Source organism: Papio anubis, chromosome 20, assembly GCF_008728515.1.
Source record: "Papio anubis isolate 15944 chromosome 20, Panubis1.0, whole genome shotgun sequence".
Taxonomy (NCBI): domain Eukaryota; kingdom Metazoa; phylum Chordata; class Mammalia; order Primates; family Cercopithecidae; genus Papio; species Papio anubis.
In genome coordinates, this window is record NC_044995.1 from 41873102 (window position 1) to 41895553 (window position 22452).

At 51.1% G+C, this 22452-nt stretch overlaps 1 protein-coding gene across 1 annotated transcript in view; it reads left to right on the plus strand.

Moving 5' to 3' along the window:
- The window catches only part of COL5A3 (collagen type V alpha 3 chain), a 49213-nt gene that overhangs the window by 14181 nt on the left and 12580 nt on the right, over positions 1 to 22452 (plus strand). The window contains 37 exon segments of the mRNA XM_031659061.1: positions 419 to 493; positions 588 to 671; positions 842 to 898; positions 995 to 1048; positions 1500 to 1553; positions 3240 to 3293; positions 3373 to 3426; positions 3611 to 3664; positions 3975 to 4019; positions 4162 to 4215; positions 5030 to 5074; positions 5215 to 5268; positions 5402 to 5446; positions 7509 to 7562; positions 7665 to 7709; positions 7854 to 7907; positions 10247 to 10291; positions 10398 to 10451; positions 10582 to 10689; positions 11114 to 11167; positions 14889 to 14942; positions 16186 to 16230; positions 16449 to 16502; positions 16616 to 16660; positions 17247 to 17300; positions 17401 to 17454; positions 17929 to 17982; positions 18107 to 18214; positions 18366 to 18455; positions 18718 to 18771; positions 19600 to 19707; positions 19829 to 19936; positions 20018 to 20071; positions 20689 to 20742; positions 21927 to 22034; positions 22111 to 22164; positions 22360 to 22413. Coding sequence (XP_031514921.1) covers positions 419 to 493; positions 588 to 671; positions 842 to 898; positions 995 to 1048; positions 1500 to 1553; positions 3240 to 3293; positions 3373 to 3426; positions 3611 to 3664; positions 3975 to 4019; positions 4162 to 4215; positions 5030 to 5074; positions 5215 to 5268; positions 5402 to 5446; positions 7509 to 7562; positions 7665 to 7709; positions 7854 to 7907; positions 10247 to 10291; positions 10398 to 10451; positions 10582 to 10689; positions 11114 to 11167; positions 14889 to 14942; positions 16186 to 16230; positions 16449 to 16502; positions 16616 to 16660; positions 17247 to 17300; positions 17401 to 17454; positions 17929 to 17982; positions 18107 to 18214; positions 18366 to 18455; positions 18718 to 18771; positions 19600 to 19707; positions 19829 to 19936; positions 20018 to 20071; positions 20689 to 20742; positions 21927 to 22034; positions 22111 to 22164; positions 22360 to 22413 — 2295 coding nt within the window.

Consider the following 22452-nt stretch of genomic DNA (forward strand, 5'->3'; position numbering starts at 1 on the left):
TTGTGACTCTGTCTCTGTCTCTCTTCTGTCTCTCTCTGTTGGTCTCTGTCTCTCTCCCTCCCCCCATCTCTCTATCTTTGCCTCTCTCTCTATTTCTCCATCTCTGTCTCTTTACCTGGCTTTTCTGTCTGTCTGTCTCTCTTTGTTTCTGTCTCTGTATGTCTCTCCATCTGCCTCCATCCTTCTCCGCCTCTCTCTCCCCTTCTCTTTGTCTCTGTCTCCATCTCTGTCTTTTCCTTTCCCCGTCTCTCTATTTCTCTCTCTCTCTTTCCTTGCCATGCTCCCTCTTTGATTCTGTCTCTGTCTCTCTCCATCTCTCCCTCTCTCTCTCTTTCTGACTCATCCTTCTGTGCCTCCCCTGTCCTCGCTCTCTCTCTCCCTCTCTGTCTCCACCTCTCTTCCCCCATCCCTCTCTCAGGGCCCTGCTGGCCTCCCAGGAATCCCCGGCATTGATGGGATCCGAGGCCCACCGGGCACTGTGATCATGATGCCGGTAAGGAGATGGAGTGGCCCAGTCTTGGGGAGTGGAGTCCTGGTCCAGGAGGGGGCTCTCCTGGGGGCTTCCCTCACCACTAAATTCCTCCCAGTTCCAGTTTGCAGGCGGCTCCTTTAAAGGACCCCCAGTCTCATTCCAGCAGGCCCAGGCTCAGGCAGTTCTGCAGCAGACTCAGGTGAGTGGGAGGTGTGGACATAGTGGGAGGAACCCCAGAGAGTGATACAGTCTGGGCGTAAGGAGGGGCTGGGCAGGAGAGGGGGGATATTTTTCTCCTGTAGATGCCTCTGCGGGGAATGCTGGGGGTCTTGTGGGAGGCCCCAGGCTCTGACCCCTCTGTCTTTCCAGCTCTCTATGAAAGGCCCCCCTGGTCCAGTGGGGCTCACTGGGCGCCCAGGCCCTGTGGTGAGTAAGGGGACGACTGCATGGAGGGGGCGGTGCATGCCATTAGTGGAGAAGAATCATCTTCTAACCACACTTCTCCATCTCTCCTCCCCGAAGGGTCTCCCCGGGTATCCAGGTCTGAAAGGAGAGGCGGGAGCAGAAGGGCCACAGGTGAGACTGGTGGAGATAGGGCAGGATCGGATGGGAGGAGCCTTCCCCCAGGACCACAGGACGTAGTGCTGGATGGGGAAAATGCCAAAGGGGCTGAGGATACCCTTGCAATTCATGACTTTCCTAGAGAATGGCGGCTCACGTCTGGACTCCCAGCACTTTGGGAGGCCGAGGTGGGAGGATTGCTTGAGGCCAGGAGTTCAAGACCAGTCTGGGCAACATAGGGAGACCCCGTCTGTACAATAAATAAATATGTCCTTCCAAGCTGGGTACAGTGGCACACACTTGTAGCCTCAGCTACTTGGGAAACTGAGGAGGGAGTATTGCTCGAGCCCAGGTGTCCAGCCTGGGCAATACAGCAAGACCCCATCTCTAATTTTTTTTAACACAATAGAATAAGTCCCTCTTTCTTCTTATTTTCCTTTCCTTCCTCCTTTTCTCTTTCTTCTAGGGTCCCCGAGGCCTGCAGGGACCTCATGGACCCCCTGGCCGAGTGGGCAAGATGGTGAGTGACAGCGAGGTCCCCAGACCACCCCTTATCCATCCCTCGACACCCAACATGAGCCTTGGCTTTGTGACCTTGGAGTCTGCTGGTGTCATTAGTGGGACAAGAGTGCCGAAGACAGGGAACGGCAGCTCCGCTGAACGTGTGGTAAAGGAATCCGGCCAGGCCGTAGAGTCAGGAAGGACTTGCCTGCAGGAGTGACGCTTGCCCTGAGATCTGAAATAGAACCAGATCAACAGATGGGGAAGTGGAAGAAACAGCATGGCAAAAAAGAGGCCTGTCACATGGAAGGAAATGACAAATAAGTCAATTTCAGATAGAGTCATGCACCACATAACGGTGCTTATAAGATGATTGGCTGCGCGCAGTGGCTCACGCCTGTAATACCAGCACTTTGAGAGGCCGAGGCAGGTGGATCATTTGAGGTTAGGAGTCTGAGATCAGCCTGGTCAACATGGGGAAACCCCGTCTCTACTAAAAATACAAAAATTAGCCGGGCATGGCAGCGTGCGCCTGCAATCCCAGCTACTCGGAAGGCTGAGGCATGAGAATAGCTTGAATCCAGGAAGCAGAGGTTGCAGTGAACCATTGCACTCCAGCTTGGGTGACAGAGTGAGACTGTGTCTCAAATAATAAGAATAAGAATAAATAAGTAAGTTGCTGGTCCCATGAGATTACGCGATACCGTATTTTACTCGTACCCACCCATATGTCAGTACGTTTAGACACTACCATAGCTGGTAGGGTGGTTTACGTGCTCATCCAGCACTTCGGGCTACGGCACGTCATGAGATCGAGATTGAGACCATCCTGAAAGAACATGGTGAAACCCCGCCCCTACTAAAAATACAAAAAATAGGCCGGGTGGTGGTGGATGTACCAGAAGTCCCAGCTACCAGGAGGCTGAGGCAGGAGAATGGCGCGAACTCGAGGTAGAGGCTGCAGTGACGGTGATCACGCCACCACACTCCAGCCTGGGCAACAGAGCAAGACTCCCCGTCTCAAAATCAGCCATGGTATTAGCTGCCTATGATCTGCAATCCCAGCACTTTAGGAGGCTGAGGCGGGAGCGATTGCCGGAGCCCCAGAAATCGACACCAAAACTTCCCAAGCAAATATGGCGAAACCCGTGTCTACACAAAATACAAACAAAAAATTAGCTGTATGGGTGGTGGCACCGCAGTCCCAGAAGCTATTTAAAGCCGAGTGGAGGATTGCTTGAGCCAGGAGTTCAAAGCTACATTGAGTCATGATCATGCCACTGCACTCCAGCCTGGGCAAGAGAGCAAGACCTCAGCTCTAGAACACATAAATACATTTTAAAAAATAATATCTTAGCCTGGGTGTGGTGGCTCATGCCTATAATTCCAGCAGTTTTGGAGGCTGAGGAGGGTGGATTACTTGAGTTCAGGAGTTCGAGACCAGCCTGAGCAACCGGGTGAAACCTCCACCATCTCTACCAAAAATACAAAAAATTAGCCAGGCATGGTGGCGTGCACCTGTGGTCCCAGCTACTCATGAGGCTGAGGTTGCAGTGAGCTGAGAACGTGCCACTGCACTCCAACCTGAGTGACAGAGTGAGACCCCATCTAAAAAAAAAATCTTGATGTTGATGATGATGATGAAGTTGGGTTCCTAATTTGGGGGAGGGTTCATCATTGACTTTTGGGCTCACTTTCTCCATAGGGCCGCCCTGGAGCAGATGGGGCTCGGGGCCTCCCAGGGGACACCGGACCTAAGGTAGGTGATGGGGCTGAGGTAAGACTTGGTGGGGGCTGTCAGGCTTATGAGGTCAAGGCTCACTGGTGTCTCTGGACAGGGTGATCGTGGCTTCGATGGCCTCCCAGGGCTGCCTGGTGAGAAGGGCCAAAGGGTGAGTGTGTGAGGTCCCTCCCCCAGATCTAAGCCCTCCTTCCAGTATTCAACTCCCCCCTCTCCTCCCTCAGTATCAGAGTCATGATGCCCATGTCACTCCTCACACCCCATCTGCCTTCCCAGGGGGCTGGTCTCTCTGCCAACACCCTTCCACTCTGAACTCCCCTCTGTTCCCTCTCCAGGGTGATTTTGGCCATGTGGGGCAACCCGGTCCCCCAGGAGAGGATGGTGAGAGGGTAAGTTTGGAAGAGAGTTAGGGTCTGGTTTGGTGAGTAAGTTTGGAAGCCTGAATGAGAATCAGAGAGGAAGATCTGGAGGTCTCAGTGGCCAGCCTGAGAGCTGGGGACACACTGTGGGGTGAGGAGGTGAGACTTGCAGGTCTAGGATTGGAGTCAGGTGCCTGAATGGAATCCCATGGACTTAGTCTGCAGGTTCCCAGGGATCTTGCTAATTCTGAGACCCCCTGGAAGGGGCTGCCCAGATGAGAGGAGGTGGCTCTCCCAGGGTTGTGTCTTCCTGTTCCCAAGTAATGATGCTTTCCCACAGGGATCAGAGGGACCTCCAGGGCCCACTGGCCAGGCTGGGGAGCCGGTGAGTATCAGGGATCCCTGGGCCCCTTGCTTGGTGCAGGGGAGGGAGTCAGGACTCCCAGGGCCCCAGGACTTATAGGCTCCTGGGAACTCGCAAGGCCACACAGAGGTGATGTGGAGATAATTCGCCTGCTCCCTTGCAGGGTCCACGAGGACTGATTGGCCCCAGAGGCTCCCCTGGCCCCACGGGTCGCCCGGTGAGTGTCACTGGCTCTCTGCATCCCTGTCTGTCTTTTTGTTTGTTTGTTTTGAGATTAGGGTCTCACTCTGTTGCCCAGCCTGGAAAGCAGTGGTGAGATCTCAGCTCACTGCAACCTCCGCCTCCTGGGTTCAAGCGATTCTCATGCTTCAGCTTCCTGAGTAGCTGGGACTACAGGCACCCAAAATCACACCTGGCTAATTTTTGTATTTTTAGTAGAGATGGGGTTTCACCATGTTGGTCAGGCTGGTCTCAAACTCTTGGCCTCAAGCGATCCTCCCAAAGTGCTGGGATTACAGGTCTGAGCTACTGTTCCCAGCCCCTATATGTCTTTTTTTTCTCACTTTTCTGCCTTCTGCATGGCCATATCTGTTGTGGCTTCTATGTCCGCTCAACTTTCTTTTTCTTTCTTTCTTTTCTTTTCTTTTCTTTTTTTTTTTTTTTTTTTTTTTTGACAGAGTTTTGCTCTTGTTGCCCAGGCTGGAGTGTAATGGCATGATCTCTGCTCACTGCAACCTCTGCCTCACAAGTTCAAGCTATTCTTCTGCCTCAGCCTCCTGAGTTGCTGGGATTACATGCCTGGCTAATTTTTGTGGTTTTAGTAAAGACAGGGTTTCACCATGTTGGCCAGGCTGGTCTTAAACTCCCAACCTCAGGTGATCCGCCCGCCTCAGCCTCCCAAAGTGCTGGGATTACAAACATGAGCCGCAGTGCCTGGCCCCGCCCACCTTTCCACCTGCATCTCTTGGTGTCTCAGACTCAGGCTCCCCACTTGTTGCTCTGTCTTGGTCTCACATCTTCTTTTCCCCTAGGGTGTGACTGGAATTGATGGTGCTCCTGGTGCCAAAGGCAATGTGGTATGTGCCCTGTGCCCTCTGACCCCGATTGTCCACATCCCTATTCCCTTCCATGACTGACCCCCCCGCCAAGTCAATTTCACTAATGCCTCAGCACCATGACCCCTCTCAGCTTCACTGAAACACCACTTTCTCCTCAGGGTCCTCCGGGAGAACCAGGCCCTCCGGGACAGCAGGGAAACCATGGGTCCCAGGTTTGGACTATCTTTCCCAATAATGGGGCATGGGAGTGGTCAGCTGAGACCTTAGACCATGCCCAGGCTTCCCAACCTCCACACTCACCGCTTCTTTCTTATGCCTTCCCTCATCTTCTTTTTCTGTCCCCAGGGACTCCCCGGTCCCCAGGGACTCATCGGCACTCCTGGGGAGAAGGTGAGTGACAGCTCCACCTACCGCAACCTCCTCAAGTCTCCTTCCTTCAACTCTGTTGCCAGGAAAATCTTCCCACCAGGACCCCTCTGTTAGCTCTGGATAGTGATAAACTGCAGCATTCCCTAAGCCAGCCCAGAGTTACAAAGTGTCCTTGTTGGGGAAGGATTGGTTGCAAGAAACAGAAACCCACCAAGGCTAGCGCACATAAGGGATATTGTCAGGATACAGAGAGCCCACAGAAGCCTGTCACAGAAGATATTACCAAGATGTACAGGCCCTGTGGGCTCATCTTTGTTCCCTGGCACATCTGCTTCCGCCTTCCCTGGCAGACACACTTCTTTCTGCACATATCTTTTTTTGCGCGGCGGGGACAGGGTCTCACTCTGTCACCCAGGCTGGAGTGCAGTGGCTCAATAATGCCTCATTTCAGCCTTGACTTCCCTGGGCGCAGGTGACTCTCCCACCTCAGTCACCCGAGTAGCTGGGACTATCGGCGCATGCCACTATGCCTGGCTAATTTTTCTTCTCTCTCTCTCTTTTTTTTTTTTTCTTTTTTGTAGAGATGGGGTCTCCCTGTGTTGCCCAGGCTGGTCTTGAACTCTTGGGCTCAAGCAATTCATCTGCCTTGGCCCCCCAAAATGCTAGGATTACAGGCAAAAGCCATGATGCCCAAGTGGGCATTTTTAAAGAGAGGGGTGTGCCTATGAATCCTCCATTTCAACATGTCTCTTGCACTGTTTTAATTCAATTTTATTTATTATCTTTGTGGGTACAGAGTAGGTATATACGTATGGAGTACATGAGATGTTTTGATACAGGGATGCGCATAAAGAATCATGTCACGGAGAATGGGGTATCCGTCCCCTCAAGTATTTACTCTTTGTGTTACAAACAATAGTTATACTACTTTAGTTTTTTTTCTTTTTCTTTCTTTCTTTTTTTTTTGAGACGGAGTGCAGTGGCTCAATCTCGGCTCACTGTAAGCTCTGCCCCCTAGGTTTCACGCCATTCTCCTGCCTCAGCCTCCCGAGTAGCTGGGACTACAGGCGCCTGTCACTACACCCGGCTAATTTTTTGCATATTTAGTAGAGACGGGGTTTCACCGTGTTAGCCAGGATGGTCTCAATCTCCTGACCTCATGATCCACCCGCCTCAGCCTCCCAAAGTGCTGGGATTACAGGTGTGAGCCACCACGCCTGGCAGTGTTTTTTTGTTTTTTTTGATGGAATTTCACTCTTGTTGTCCAGGCTGGAGTGCAATGGCATGATCTCAGCTCACTGCAACCTCCGCCTCTCATGTTCAAGTGATTCACCTACCTCAACCTCCCAAGTAGCTGTGATTACAGGTGCCCACCACCACACCCAGTTAATTTTTGTATTTTTAGTAGAAACAGGGTTTCACCATGTTGGTCAGGCTGGTCTCGAACTCCTGACCTCAGGTGATCCACCCTCCTTGGCCTCCTAAAGTGCTGGAATTATAGGCGTGAGCCACTGCGCCTGGCCTCTTTTAGTTATTTTTAAATGTAAAATTAAATTATTACCCAAAGCCGGGCACAGTGGCTCACGCCTGTAATCTCAACACTTTGGGAGGCCGAGGTGGGCGGATCACCAAGGTGGCCTGGCCAACATAGTGAAACCCCGTCTCTAATAAAATTACAAAAATTAGCCAGGTGCTGAAGTCCCAGTTACTCCAGAAACTGAGGCAGAAGAATCACTTGAACCTGGGAAGAGGTTGCAGTGAGCCGAGATCGTGCTACTGCACTCCAACCTGGGTGACATGTAATTGACTATAGTCACCCTCTTGGGCTATCAATCTTGTACTGTTTTTATATTCTTCCTTGCAACCTTCCGAGAAGCAATGGATTTCTGAGGATCAGAGAGGGAAATAGGCTTGCCTGGGGTCACACAGCAAGTTTGGGCAGACCTGGGATAGATTTCCTGGCCAGTGAGCTCTGCTTATTTCCTAACCTTGAGGCAGCTGCATGTCTGCGTAGATCTGATCCTAGTGGTACTCCAGAGCTCTGAGCACCTCTGTCTCTCCCCTGCTGTTCATCTTCTTTCAGGGTCCTCCTGGAAACCCAGGAATTCCAGGCCTCCCAGGAGCCGATGGCCCCCCGGTAAGAACCACGAGCTGGGAAAAGTAGGAAGGAGAAGGGGGAAGCTTGGGAATTGGAATGGCAAGTTTTGGTCTCTGACAACTTAGAATGTTTCTTCCCCAGGGTCACCCAGGACATGAGGGCCCCACGGGAGAGAAAGGGGCCCAGGTGAGTGACCAGGAGGTTAGGCTGGGTTGGGGATGAGGGTCGGGAGGCAGGGCCTGAAGTCAGGGGCCACAGAAGAGAGAGATGAGGACTCTTAGAATGTGGAAAGGACTGTCTGGAATGGCACTGACCTTATCTTCCTCCCAGGGTCCACCAGGGTCGGCAGGCCCCGCGGGCTATCCTGGACCTCGGGGAGTGAAGGTAGGTGATACCGGGGGCTTGCAGGTAGGAGTGATTTGCCAGCTTTGGGTTCAGGGATGCGACGCAGCTCCATTGGAAACTTCTGAATGTGTGGAGAGGGGAATCAGCTGGTCAGGCCAGATGTCGTGGGACTGTGGTTTGGAGCTGCACAGCCAAGGACAGCCTTACAGTATGGTTGTCACCTTGTCACCTTGTTGTTGAAAACAGCTAAACCCATTAGAGGCCGAACACATTTATTTCTTTTTTCTTTTTCTTTTTTCTTTTTTTTGAGACAGAGTCTCGCTTTGTCACCCAGGCTGGAGTGTAGTGGAGTGATCTCGGTTCACTGCAACCTCTGCCTCCTCCCTGATTCAAGCGATTCTCCTGCGTCAGCTTCCCGGGTAGCTGGGACTACAGGCATGCACCACCAGGCCCGGGTAATTTTTGTATTTTTAGTAGAGACAGGGTTTCACCATGTTGGCCAGGTTGGTCTCGAACTCCTGACTTCAGGTGATCCACCCTCCTTGGCTTCTCAAAGTGGCTGGGATTACAGGCGTGAGCCACTGCGCCTGGCCCAAGGGTTGTGTTAACTCAAACTCAGAATCACATAATCTATATGCACAGTAATGCTGGCTTAAGCCAAGAGCTGCACCTTGGCTAAATAGAGGTGCAGGGGCGTTAGAGTTCATGTCCATATGGAAGCTGAGTCCAGTGACATTGTAACCAAATACAGATGTAATTTACCTGAACATGTGTGCATTAGACAAGCTTAGACACACTATAATCAAGGAATTGGCTATACTGTAGCAGGCACAGAGTTTGGCAAGCATCACCCTCAGAGTTACATTGTAGCCAAGCATAGTTACATTTTTTATCTTTTTTTTGTTTTTGTTTTTGTTTTTGAGACCTGGTTCTGCTCTTGTTGCCCAGGCTGGAGTGCAGTGACACCATCTGGGCTCACCGCAACCTCTGCCTCCCGGGTTCAAATGATTCTCCTGTCTCAGCCTCTCCAGTAGCGGTATTACAGGCATATGCCGCCATGCCTGGCTAATTTTTGTATTTTTAATAGAGAAAGAGTTTCTCCGTTGGTCAGTCTGGTCTTGAACTCCTGACCTCAGGTGATCCGCCCGCCTTGGCCTCTCAAAGCGCTGGGATTACAATTGTGAGCCATCACGCCCAGCCCTAAACGTTTTATTTTTTAGAGACAGGGTCTTCTCTGTTGTCCAGGCTGGAATATAGTAGCATAATCATGGCTCACTGCAGCCTTCAACTCCTGTGCTCAAGTAATCCCCTCATGTTAGCCTCCTGAATAGCTAGGACTATAGGTGTATGCCACCAGGCTTGGCAGTTTTTTTTCGTTTGATTATTATTATTATTATTATTATTATTATTATTATTATTATTGAGACAGGGTCTCACTCTGTTGCCCACGCTGGAGTGCAGTACCACCATCACAGTTCACTCACTGCAGCCTGGAGTTCCCAGGCTCAATCAGTCCTCCCACCTCACCCTCCCAGGTAGCTAGGACTACAGGTGCACGTCACCACATCTGGCTACCTCTTTTTTTTTTTTTTTTTTTTTTTGTACTTTTTGTATAGATGAGGTTTTCCTATGTTGCCCAGGCTGGTCTGGAACTCCAGGGCTCAAGCAATCCTCCAGCCTCTGCCTCCCAAAATGTTGGAATTATAGGCGTGAGCCACCATGCCCAGCCTGTAGTTACATTAATTGATCCCTAGTTGAGTCTAGTTACATTGTAACCAATCCCTACCTGTAGTAGTTGAGTCTAGTTACATTGTAGCCAAAGCTAGAGAACAACTTGCAGCCAAGCTCAGTTACATTGTTTCTCTGTGGCTGGAGACTAACCACATGGGTTGTATTGGATCCAAGTGCATTGTCATTGTAGCCACTGAGCTCAGAGATGTTGCAGCCAAGCGCAGTGTTCAGAGTTTGGTATGAGCAGCATCCAGACTTGTACTAAGCGCTGTCTCCATAGCCAAGCACAGAGTCGCCTTGTAGCTGGCACAATGGGGAACATTCCTTTGCCTTTATAATGAGGTCCGGGCCTGGAATGTTCATCCTCTTTCTTCTGCCAGAAGGAACTGTGGACAAAGCGTCTCCAGGAGATGGGAATCACTTACTTGGAAATTTGGCCTTCCCCGCACACCCCCGCACAGATGACCTTGGGAGGCCTCCAGTGGGGAGGGAGGGGTCTCTGGGGAAAGATCATTTCTTCTGAAGCTGCCCCTCCCAGCTTCTGCCTAGCATCCTCTTGGGACTATCCTGGCTGCTTTAGAGCAGGGGACTGAGTTTGGGTTCCTTCTTAAGCAGGGAAGAAGCTTGAGAGCTTTTTTATTTTTCAGGGCACTTCAGGCAACCGGGGCCTCCAGGGGGAGAAAGGCGAGAAGGTGAGGAGAGAAGAATTCATCAGAGGAGAGGGAGCCCCAATCATGGGGTCCTGGTTGTGTTCCTTCCCCGAGGCCCTCACTTCTGGCCTCTGTCTGTCTCACCTAGGGAGAGGACGGCTTCCCGGGCTTCAAGGGCGATGTGGGGCTCAAAGGTGATCGGGTAAGACCAGCACCAGATGAGGGGTGGTGTGGGTCTGGGGGGCTCGGGGAAGATGGGAAGGGGATGAGCTGGGGCTAGAGGAGCAGGAAGGACAAAAGATGGATATTAAAGACTCTCCTTTTTCTTCCAGGGGAAACCCGGAGCTCCAGGTCCCCGGGGAGAGGATGGTCCCGAGGGGCTGAAGGGGCAGGCGGGGCAGGCTGGCGAGGAGGGGCCCCCAGGCTCAGCTGGCGAGAAGGTAAATGACTCCACCCTCCAGCCTCCCACAGTCAAGGGGTCCCCAACCTTTTCCCTCTGCCCTTTGCCCTTTGCCCTTTAATTAAACCTTTGACCTCAGGAGGTTGCTACCATCCTTGTCATCTTTAATTCCTCAGCTCAGCATTATAGAGCAATTTAATGCACCCAACTTATGTGTTTATCTCCATAACCAACACATGCAATAGGCATTTTCATCCCATTTTACAGACAAGGAAAACTGAGACTTGGAATGGCTGATTGACCTGCCCAAGGATATGCCCCTAGCAGGCAGGAGCGAGGACTTGAACTTTGTTTCCCTGACTCCCATCCCATTAGCCCATTCACCATGCCCCAGCCAGCCTGACCTTTCCTCCTCTGACCTCCAGGTTGCAATTTCTGACCTTTGCCCCATAACCTCTCTGCAGGGCAAGCTTGGTGTACCAGGTCTCCCAGGTTATCCAGGACGCCCTGGACCTAAGGTAGGAAGCTGGGGGTGGAGGTAGAGATGGAGATGGGCAGGATTCAGAGACTAACGTCCGGGGGTCCAGGCTGTGGTCTTGGGGGATGAGCTGCCCGCCCCAAGGGCCATTGAGAGAATGTAAAATGTGGGCTTTGGCCAGGCATAGTGGCTCATGCCTATAATCCCAGCACCCTGAGAGGCTGAAGTGAGAGGATTGCTTGAGCCCAGGAATTCAAGACCAGACTGGGCAACATGGCAAAACGTTTTCTCTACAAAAACATATAAAAATTAGCCAGATGTGGCCAGGCACGGTGGCTCACGGCTGTAATCCAAACACTTTGGGAGGCAGAGGCAGGCGGATCACTGGAGGCCAGGAGTTCAAGACCAGCCTGGCCAACATGGAGAAACCCCGTCTCTACTAAAAATTCAAAATTAGCCGGGCGTGGTGGTGCATACCTGTAATCCCAGCCACTCAGGAGGCTGAGGCAGGAGAACCGCTTGAACCCAGGAGGCAGAGGTTGCAGTGAGCCTAGATCATGCCATTGCACTACAGCCTGGGCAACAAGAACGAAACTCCATCTAAAGAAAAAAAAAAAAGTTAGCCAGATGTGGCCGGGCGCAGTGGCTCACAGCTGTAATCCCCACAATTTGGGAGGCAGAGGCAGGTGAATCACTTGAGGTCAGGAGTTTGAGACCAGCCTGGCCAATGTGGTGAAACCCTGTCACTACTAAAAATACAAAATAATTAGCTGGGCATAGTAGCATGCACCTGTAATCCCAGCTACCCAAGAGGCTGAGACAGGAGAATTGTTTGCCACTGCACCTCAGCCTGGGTGACAGAAGGGTACTCTGTCTCAAAAATTTTTTTTTAAGTGAGCTTTGGCATCACACAGACTTGGGCTCAAATACCCTCTTACCTGCTACGCGATCTTGGGCAAGTTTCTTGAGCCTGTTTTCTCTGCTGTGAAACAGACGTCCCAGTAATTTCCATCTCATCATTTTGATTATAATAATGTTGATAATGGTGATGATGACAGTGATTATAAAACTGTAGGATCCTTTCATTTGGTGTGATTAAGTTTCATTCACCAACAATATCAGTTAAAGGGGAGAATTATAGAATCATAAAATACACATCTTACATATCTTGAATTAATTATAACTTATAGTCAAATGTACTTATGCAAAAATGTACTTATATAAAAACATAACATTTGTTTGCCAATGTTTTGATGGGTGAGGATACTGATGAGATTCATTTTTCTGCCTAAACTACACCCATATTATATCACTGATGAGTTCTGTTTCTATAGAGTAGAGGAGGAACCTAAAGACATTTGGGGCCGGGTGCCATGGCTCATGGCTGTAATCTCAGCACGTTGGGAGGCTGAGGTGGTTGGATCACCTGAGGTCAGGAGTTCACCACCAGCGTGGCCAACGTGGGAGAACCCCATCTCTACTAAAAATACAAGAATCAGCTGGGTGCAGTGGTGGGTGCCTGTAATCCCAGGTACCCAGAGGCTGAGGCGGGAGAATTGCTTGAGCCTGGGAAGCGGAGGATGCATTGAGCTGAGATGGTGCCACTTACTCCACCCTGGGTGACAGAGTGAGACTCTGTCTCAAAAGAAAAAAAAATAGACATTTGGGAAGATATTTGAGGGCAGAATCCTCCTAGAGTTTCACATTTTTGCTCTGTTGAGCTGATAGTAATCTCGCCTACATTGAAGTTGACAGTTTTTTTTTCAGTGATTTCCCTTTACATTGACTCCTTTTCCTTTAACTTAGTTTTTTATTTTTTTCTTTTTAATGATTGGGAAAATAACTTTTAACTTAGTTTTAATAGACAACTTTATTTTCCTTCCTTTATTCCTTTCTTTCTTCCTCCCTCCCTTCCTTCCCTCCCTCCCTGCATTGCCGCCCCGTTCTTTTTTCTTTTCTTTTCTCTTTTCTTTCTCTCTCTCTCCCTTTCTTTCTTTCTTTCTTTCTTTCTTTCTTTCTTTCTTTCTTTCTTTCTTTCTTTCTTTCTTTCTTTTCTTTCTTTCTCTCTCAGTCTCTCTCTGTATTTTCTTTTCTTCTTTTTACTTTCTTTTGTCTTTCTCTCTCTTTCTTTCTTTTCTTTTCTTTCTCATCTCGGGTCATCTCGGCTAATTTTTGTATTTTTTTTGGTAAGAGGCAGGGGGTTAGCCAGGTTGGTCTTAATCTCTGACTTAAGTGATCCCTGCCTTCCTCCCAAAGTACTGGGATTGCAGGCGTGAGCCACCGCACCTGGCCTCTCTCTCTTTCTTTCTTTCTTTCTTGCTTGCTTGCTTTCCTTTCAGACAGGGTGTCGCTTTGTCATTCAGGCTGGAGTGCAATAGTGCAATCATAGCTCATTGCAGCCCCCAATTCTTGGACTCAAGCAGTCCTCCTCCCTCAACCTCCTGAGTAGCTGGGAACCACAGGTGCACATCACCTGACGAATTTTGTAATGTTTTACAGAGACAGGGTCTCGCTATGTTGCCCAGGCTGATCTCAAACTCGCAGCTTCAAGTGATTTTCCTACCTTGGCCTCCCAAAGTGCCGGGATTACAAGTGTAAGCCACTGTACCTGGCAGACTAAGGTTTTAGAAAGTCCTTGTGTGCATGTGTTCAGGACCCTCGAAGAATGTTGGGGCCAGGTGTGGTGGCTCACACCTGTACTCTCAGCACTTTCAGAGGCTGAAGTAGGAGAATCGCTAGAGGCCAGGAGTTCAAGACCAGCCTGGGCAGCATAGTGAGACCCCATATCTACTAGAAATTTATTTTTAAAATTAGCTGGACATGGTGGCGTGCATCTATAGTCCCAGCTATTCAGGAGGTTGTGGTAGGAGGATCACTTGAGCCCAGAAGGTTGAAGCTGCAGTGAGCTATGATTGCACCACTGCACTCCAGCCTGGGTGACAAAGTGAGGCTTTGTCTCTTAAAAACAAAACAAACAAAAAAAGAGTATAGGGACCATGGAAACCCCGGATGGGAAGGGAGAGTAGAGGGAGCCCGAAATGGGCTTTGAGGCGGGGATGCCACCACAGACTGGGTAACTTGGGCAACTGTTTTTTTCTGATCTGAACTCAGTCTGCACAGTGAGGTGTGGGAGAGGATATCAGAGCCTGTGATGTCTTCCCCCAGGTGGAGGAACGGTTCCTCCAGCATGGACTGGAGTCAGTTAACAAATATTAAAAAGCACTCACCGTGTGCTAGGCAGTGGGGTATAAGACCAGTGAGCTATGCTACAGTGGGGCATTGAATAAGTAAGTCAGTAAGGGTCATTTCAATGCAATTGTTCTTCGGAAAACAAAATGGCACAATGTGACAGACGGAGGGTAACTTGGGCAGTGTGGAAGCCAGGATGGTGGCAGAAAGGCATTCTAAGGAGGTGACATCTGAATGAGATCCAAATGGTCAGGAGTGGCTGACTTTGTGGAGACCTAGGAGACGAGAATTTCAGCCAAAGAGAGCAGCCAGTGCAAAGGCCCTGAGGCAGGAATATACTGCTGTGCCCAAGGAACATCGAGGAGGTCAATTTTGCTGCAGTGAAACGAGAAGGGAGGAGAGGAAGTGAGAGGAGAGAAGAGGGCTGCCTTATAGGAGGCTGGGGCTGTAGAGACTAAGGAAGCTTCTGGAATCAGTGACCTGGAAATGCCTCAAAGGATGGTATGAGGGGCCAGTTCCACCCACCACTCACTCCTCACCCTCATGTCTTCTTTCTAATTCTCTCCACTCAGGGATCCATTGGATTTCCCGGGCCGCTGGGACCCATAGGAGAGAAAGGGAAGTCGGTGAGTCATGACTGGGGGTAAAGGAGAGGGGCGAACTTGTCTGAGGGGAACAGCATGTGTGGTTGTGTCTGATGACGGGTGGACCATGAGTGTCTGTGTCTATGCCTGGAAGCACTTGTGTGCACACATGCTATTATATGCAATGCATGACACGTGTAGGTGATTACACATGGTATTACCATGAATATGACTTTAAGTATGTGTATGTGTGTTTCATGTATCTTCCTTTCTTTCTTTCTTTCTTTCTTTCTTTTTTGAGATGGAGTCTTGTTTCATCGCCCAGGGCTGGGTGCAAAGTGGTGCCATCTCAGCCTCCTAGGTTCAAAATGTGGGATTCCTGCCTCAACCTTCTCCCAGAGCGGGACCGCTGCGCCTCCCACCACCGCCCAGCTTAACTTTTTGTGCATTTTTTAGTATAGACGGGTCGCAACGCGTTACTGCATTGCCCCACCCCCGACCCATCCACCGCCCCTGCTCCGGAGTTTGGGGCCACAGGTGCATGTGAGCTGACTGCACCTGGCCTCATGTATCTTTCAATATAGATGAGACAGAGTTTGAATGCTGCAGCCTGCAGGCCTGTGCCTGGGTGAACAAGGGCATGAATCTGCATGCACTTTGCATGATGGTGGGCATAAATGTGTGCAAGAAGCTTGTACACATGTGTGAAAGGGCATGTGTATACACATGTGTGTGTTTCTGTGCACACTGAGTGATGTGTATACAGGCATGTATTGTATTTGTGTTGCTACATGTGTATTGTAACAGTGTTAATGAACATTGTATTTACATTCATGAGTGTATGTATACTGCTGTGTTTATCAGGACAAAGTCCTCAGATGAATCCGGGCCTGCATATGTTTACAGTGTGTATACATATGTGCAAGAGATGTATTACATGATGAGTTCTGTGTCATCTTCAGGCTGTGGATTGCCAAACGCATGCCATGATTGCATGCAATCATGTATGCATACTGCACAACTGTGATAAATATATGGATCTGTGGGCAAACATGCTTGCACGTTTGGACTCTGTAGATGCAATCATAGTTATAATTGTGTGTTTGAGATCTTTGTGTGGTTTTGAGTACAAGTTGTATTTGTGTGTATGTGTAGGACTGAAAGGCTTGTGAATAAATGTGTGGCAGACAGCTTTCTGGGTCTGTGACTGGGTGCCTTTTTGTGTTTGCATCATGCCTTTGCACCCTAATTCTCTTCTGCTTTCTCTCTTACAATTTATTTTCAGGGAAAGGCAGGGCAGCCAGGCCTGGAAGGAGAGCGGGGACCACCAGTAAGAAAATAGAGAGTGCCCCCTACCCTGCTGGGACCTGGGGACAGGGCTGGGAAGGAAAGGTGGTGGAGAGGTCATCAGAGGGCAGGGAAAGGGTTTGGGTTACATCAATGTCCCTGGAGAGGGAGTCACAAGGGGAGGGGACCTGGAAGACTTGGTCTCATCTCCCAGGCTCCCCCAACCCCTCATATCTGATCTTTGCCTTTTTTTTTGTTCAGGGGTCCCGTGGAGAGAGGGGGCAACCGGGTGCCACAGGGCAACCAGGCCCCAAGGTATGGGATGGGTGGGCAATCAAGGCCCCCCATGCCTCAGGCTCAGCCAGTCCCTCCCAATTCTTCCCAGTTGAGTTTGTTCTGGGGCCTGAGTCTCATTCACTCTGTCCTAGGGCGATGTGGGCCAGGACGGGGCCCCCGGGATCCCTGGAGAAAAGGTGAGTGTGTGTGTGTGTGTGTGTGAATGTGCATGTGTATGTGTGTCAGAGAGAGAGAGAGATTCTGAGTGGAGGACAAGTCCAAGAGATGAAGAGACATTATAATGCAGTGGTAAGAGCACAGCTTAATTGGGTGTGGTGGTGCACGCCTGTAGTCCCACCTACTCTGGAGGCTGAGATGAGAGGATTGCTTGAGCCCAGGTGTTGGAAGCTGCAGTGAGCTAATCACACCACTGCACTCCAGCTTGGGTGACAGAGCAAGACTCCATCTTTAAGAAAAGAAAAAAAGGAGCACAGCCTCTGAAGTCAGAGAGCCATGAGTTCTCTGCCACTCACCTACTGTGTGCCCTTGGGCAAGTCACTTAACCTCTCTGTACCTTAGTTTTCTCCTCTGTAAAATGGGAGTAACCTCAGTCTCCCAGCCGCAGTGGTGAATAAAATGACTGACTGTGTGGAGAATGCCCTGCCCATTCCTGGCATGCAGTAAGCACTCAATGTGTGCTGGATCCTATTGTCATTATGTGGGGCTCAGGGAGTGGGCAGAGAGGCAGGAAGGATGAGACAATGACTTCCGGTTCCATTTCAGGGCCTCCCTGGTCTGCAAGGCCCCCCAGGATTCCCTGGGCCAAAGGGCCCCCCTGTGAGTGAGGTCACCCTCATTGGGGGTTGGGTGGGTGGAGGATGTGGGAAGGGAGGAGGCCCTGTATCTGTGCCCCAACTCTTTCCCACCTCATCCCCAGGGTCACCAAGGTAAAGATGGGCGACCAGGTCACCCTGGACAGAGAGGAGAATTGGTGAGTAACCCCTCAACCTTTGATTCCTGATCCTTTTTTCTTTTTCTTTGTGTGTGTGTGTGTGTGTGTGTGTGTGTGTGTGTGTTTTGTTTTGTTTTTGAGACACAGTCTCACTCTGTCACCCAGGCTAGAGTGCAGTGGGGGCGATCTTGGCTCACTGCAACCTTTGTCTCCCGGGTTCAAGCAATTCTCCTGCCTCAGCCTCCTGAGCGGGACTACAGGCGCGCGCCACCACACCTGGCTAATTTTTGTATTATTAGTAGAGACGGGGCTTCATCATATTGGCCAGGCTGCTCCCAAACTCTTGGCTTCGAGTGACCCACCTGTCTCTGCCTCCCAAAGTGCTGTGATTACAGGCGTGAGCCACCACACCAGTGGCCAGATTCCTGATTCTATCAGGTCTTCCCTGTCTCCCCGTCCTCCATCCCTTCCCCCATGTAACACCCCCCACCCCCATTTAATTTTTCTCTCTAGGGTTTCCAAGGTCAGACAGGCCCTCCTGGACCAGCTGGTGTCTTAGGCCCTCAGGTCAGAATGGACTCCATAAACCTCCCTTGTTTTGTACCAGTTGGGGGATACTTAGGGGAAAGCTGGACTCCTAAGCGACTCCCCTAGGCCACCCCAACTCAAGAGGAACCTTCTTCCTCACCAGGGAAAGACAGGAGAAGTGGGACCTCTGGGTGAAAGGGGGCCTCCAGGCCCCCCTGGACCTCCTGGCGAACAAGGTCTTCCTGGCCTGGAAGGCAGAGAGGGGGCGAAGGTGAGACCCTGTCCGTTAGAGACCTTGGTTGAACATCCAAGATCAACCAAAGGCTCAGAAGCAGTCTCATGGGGGAGGGGTCCCTGAGTCACAGACTGGACGGAGATATCCCCTCCCTGGAGCTTGACTTCCCTCCTCTGCGCTCCTGCAGGGGGAACTGGGACCACCAGGACCCCTTGGGAAGGAAGGACCAGCTGGACTTAGGGGCTTTCCCGGCCCCAAGGGGGGCCCTGGGGACCCGGTGAGTATCTTTGGAGACCCTCCTGCATGTCCCTTAGAGAAGGAAAGGATGGGGGGTCAGGGGAGGGATGGGGGAATGGCATTTGGGATGTGGGAAATGATGAAAGCAAAGAAATGCTGGAGGGAACTGGAGAAGGCAGACCCCTCAAAGCTCAGTGTCCAGTCCCAGGAGAGAGGTGGGGACTGTGAGCTCCCCACAGAGGAAGACAGGACTTGGGGACACCCTTGGGAGTCTCTTGACTGTGAATTATCTCCTACTTCAGGGACCTACTGGCTTGAAGGGTGATAAGGGCCCCCCAGGGCCTGTGGGGGCCAGTGTAAGTATAACCCCCTGTGCTGGGTGGGGGCAGGGTGGAGGGGACTCAAGGTGTCTTGGAAGCTTGACATTGTCATGATAAAACCCATGATGGAGGCCAAGGCAGGCGAATCACTTGAGGCCAGGAGTTCGAGATCAACCTGGCCAACACGGTGAAACCTTGTCTCTACTAAAAATACAAAAATTAGCCAGGCATGGCGGTGAATGCCTGTAATCCCAGCTACTCTAGAGGCTGAGGCAGGAGAATCACTTGAACCTGGGAGGTGGAGGTTGCAGTGAGCCAAGGTCAGTTCTGTTGCTCACTGACTGGGCCATTTTAGTCCTTGGCAAGCCTCAGTTTCCTTGTCTGTAAAATAGCCATGATGAGAAGCCTCATCTCATGTATGATCACAAACCTCATTGAGATCATTTATCCAACAAATACTTATCTGTGTGTTGGCCACCAACATATAAAAACCCCTTTTCTTGGGCCAGGTGTGGTGGCTCATGCCTGTAATCCTAGCTCTTTGGGAGGCTGAGGCTGGAGGATCGCTTGAGCCCAGGAGTTTGAGACCAACCTGGGCAACATAGCCAGGTCCTGTCTCTACAAATATATATATATATATATGGGAGGACTTTGGCTTTTGTTCTAAGTGAGATGGGAGCCATGGTTCTTGAGCAGGGGAGGAATGTGCCCAGCCCCTCAAGTGCTCACCTCTGGCCGCTGCAGGAAGGGAACAGGTTAGATATAATCCTGGTAACCACAGAACTCAGTGCCTGGTGGCTTAAAAATCCTCCATAAAGGAGAGCTACTACTGGTATTCTTCCTGATTTGTCACCCTGTTTTCAGGGATCCCCTGGCGAGCGGGGTCCTGTGGGCCCAGCAGGAGGCATTGGACTTCCTGGCCAAAGTGGCAGCCAAGGCCCCGTTGGCCCTGCAGGAGAGAAGGGGTCCCCGGTAAGTGACTTGCCCATCCCATTCTTAGGGCCTCCTCCGGGTCTGGCCCTGCCACATCCCAGGACATGGCTCCTGCAGGACAATCTTGCCCTGACATCCCCCTTTCCATTTCCCACAACAGGGAGAACGTGGCCCCCCTGGCCCCACTGGCAAAGATGGGATCCCAGGGCCCCTGGGGCCTCTGGGACCCCCTGGAGCTGCTGGGCCTTCTGGCGAGGAAGGGGACAAGGTGAGGGGCTCACAGAGAGGAAGGGTCCAGGGGAGGATGGGGGTGAACGGAAGCTGGGTCTTCATCCCATTTCTTCTGCAGGGAGATGTGGGTGCCCCTGGACACAAGGGGAGTAAAGGCGATAAAGGAGATGCGGTGAGTGGAGATCCCCAGTGAGGCGGGGTGGGGTGGGTAGCAGAAGAGAGAGGAGGCCAGGGATGTAGAGATCATTCCTCATGGGGTAGGAGAGGCCATGGAGTTTTCTACCATCCAGGGTACCATCTTGATACCCACATGCAACAGAAGGTACTTGAGCTGCCTGGAGCAATGGGTCTACAGAACCCAAATGCAGAGAGGATAGGGATAGCTGGGGCTCCCAAAGAACTGGAAAGGCACTGGGGTGTGGGTAACCTCCTTCTCCATTCTAAGTGACATGTCCTTCCCTCTGCCCGTGACTCTGCGTGGCAGGCACTGAGGCATCTGATATCCAACTTCCCCCCGAACGTCAGCCCCAGTGTCTTGCATCATTGAGCCAGCTTCATCCCTGGGTCTTGGTGGAACTTGTGAGGAAAGGTCCTGATGGCCAGGGCTTGGCTTAGGACAGATGTTTGTCTGATCCCGTCAGTTGGTGGCTGAGAAGACAGGATTTGGGGGGATGTAGCTGTTGCTGCCTGGTAGGGGGTGTGGGTTGGGAGGCAGTGATTGATAGCTCCAGTGCCCTCTCTAATCTTAAACCTGAGGGAATTTTTTGATTCTGTTTCCTGTTCTCCCAGGGCCCACCTGGACAACCAGGGATACGGGGTCCTGCAGGACACCCAGGTCCCCCGGTGAGTGCCCCCAGCTTTGCAGTCCTTCTCTGGATCCTTGATGGGAGGGATAGTGGGAGCAAATGACAGTGGAAGCACACTGACTCGATCCAAACCTCAAACCCAACCCTGATCCTCCCTCAGTACCGACACCCGATGTGAACTCACTCCAAGAATTGGAGTCAATCCTAATCCAACCATGTCATCCCTTCAATACCAACACTCAATATGAACTCACCCTCAGAATCTTATTCAATCTCAACCTAACTATGTCTTCCCCTCAATACCAACACCCAATATTAACCCAACCCCAGATTCGGAGTCAACCCCAACCCAACTATCTCTTCTTCTCAATACTGACACCCAATGTGAACTTAACCCCAGAATTTGGCACAATCTCAACCCAACCATGTCTTCCCCTCAGTGTCAACACTCAATGTGAACTCAACCCCAGAATCTGGCCCAGTCCCAACCCAACCATGTCTTTCCCTCAATACCAACACCCAATATGAACTCACCCCCAGAATTTGGCTCAATCCCAACTCCAACCATGTCTTCCCCTCAATGCCAACACCCAATATGTACTCACCCCCAGAATCTGAGTAAATCTCAACCCAACCATGTCTTCCCCTCAATACCAGCACCCAATATGAACTTGACCCCAGAATTGGAGTCAATTCCAACCCAACAATGTCTTCCTCTCAATGCCAACACCCAATGTGAACTCAACCCCAGAATCTGGCCTAATACCAACCCAACCATGTCTTCCCCTCAGTGCCAACACTCAATATGAACTCAGCCCCAGAACTGGACTCAATCCCAACTCCAACTGGTCCTATCCTTAACCCCAACTCTGACCTACTCTTCCAATGCTGACCCCAGACCTGAACTCAAACTTTGAATATGACCCTGGCTCCAACCTCAAACCCAACCCTAAATTCCATCTGAACCCCATTTGAACCCTGCCCATGACCTGAACCTCGATGGCAAATCTGATTCACTGTTTAACACTTTGACTCAACCCTTGACTTCATTCCCAAGCCCTGTTCCTTAACCTGGACCCCAACTCCAACTCAACCTTGACCCTCCCTAAACTTAATCTGAATCCTGACTCCAACCCTTAACCTCAGTCTTGACCCTTGAGACTCAATCTACCCTAATCCCTGACCCAGACCTTAAATGTGCCCCTGTTTGTATTCTTCCAGGGAGCAGATGGGGCTCAGGGGCGCCGGGGACCCCCAGGCCTCTTTGGGCAGAAAGGAGATGATGGAGTCAGAGGCTTTGTGGGGGTGATTGGCCCTCCTGGACTACAGGTGGGTATCTGGGTTTGGGGGTGGCACCTCTGACTCTGCCTACCTGGTGCCCCAATCTTGGTTCTTTGTTCCACAGGGGCTGCCAGGCCCTCCCGGAGAGAAAGGGGAGGTCGGAGACGTCGGGTCCATGGTATGCGCTCCCAGAGGAAGGTGGGAGCAGGAGGATGGTGGGGTTATAGGGTGGGGGCAGGCATTAGATTCATTTGAGGGACATTGTCATTTTAAGGGCCCTAAGGGTCACCAGCATCGAGAGTGGTATCTGTGGTCACTGTGGCCTTTTGAGGGGGAGCTGTGGTCACTGGATACTAATACTGACCTTCCACAGGGTCCCCATGGAGCTCCAGGTCCTCGGGGTCCCCAAGGTCCCAGTGGATCAGAGGTGAGAACTCTTGGGGGGCCAGGATGGCTCAGAAATGGG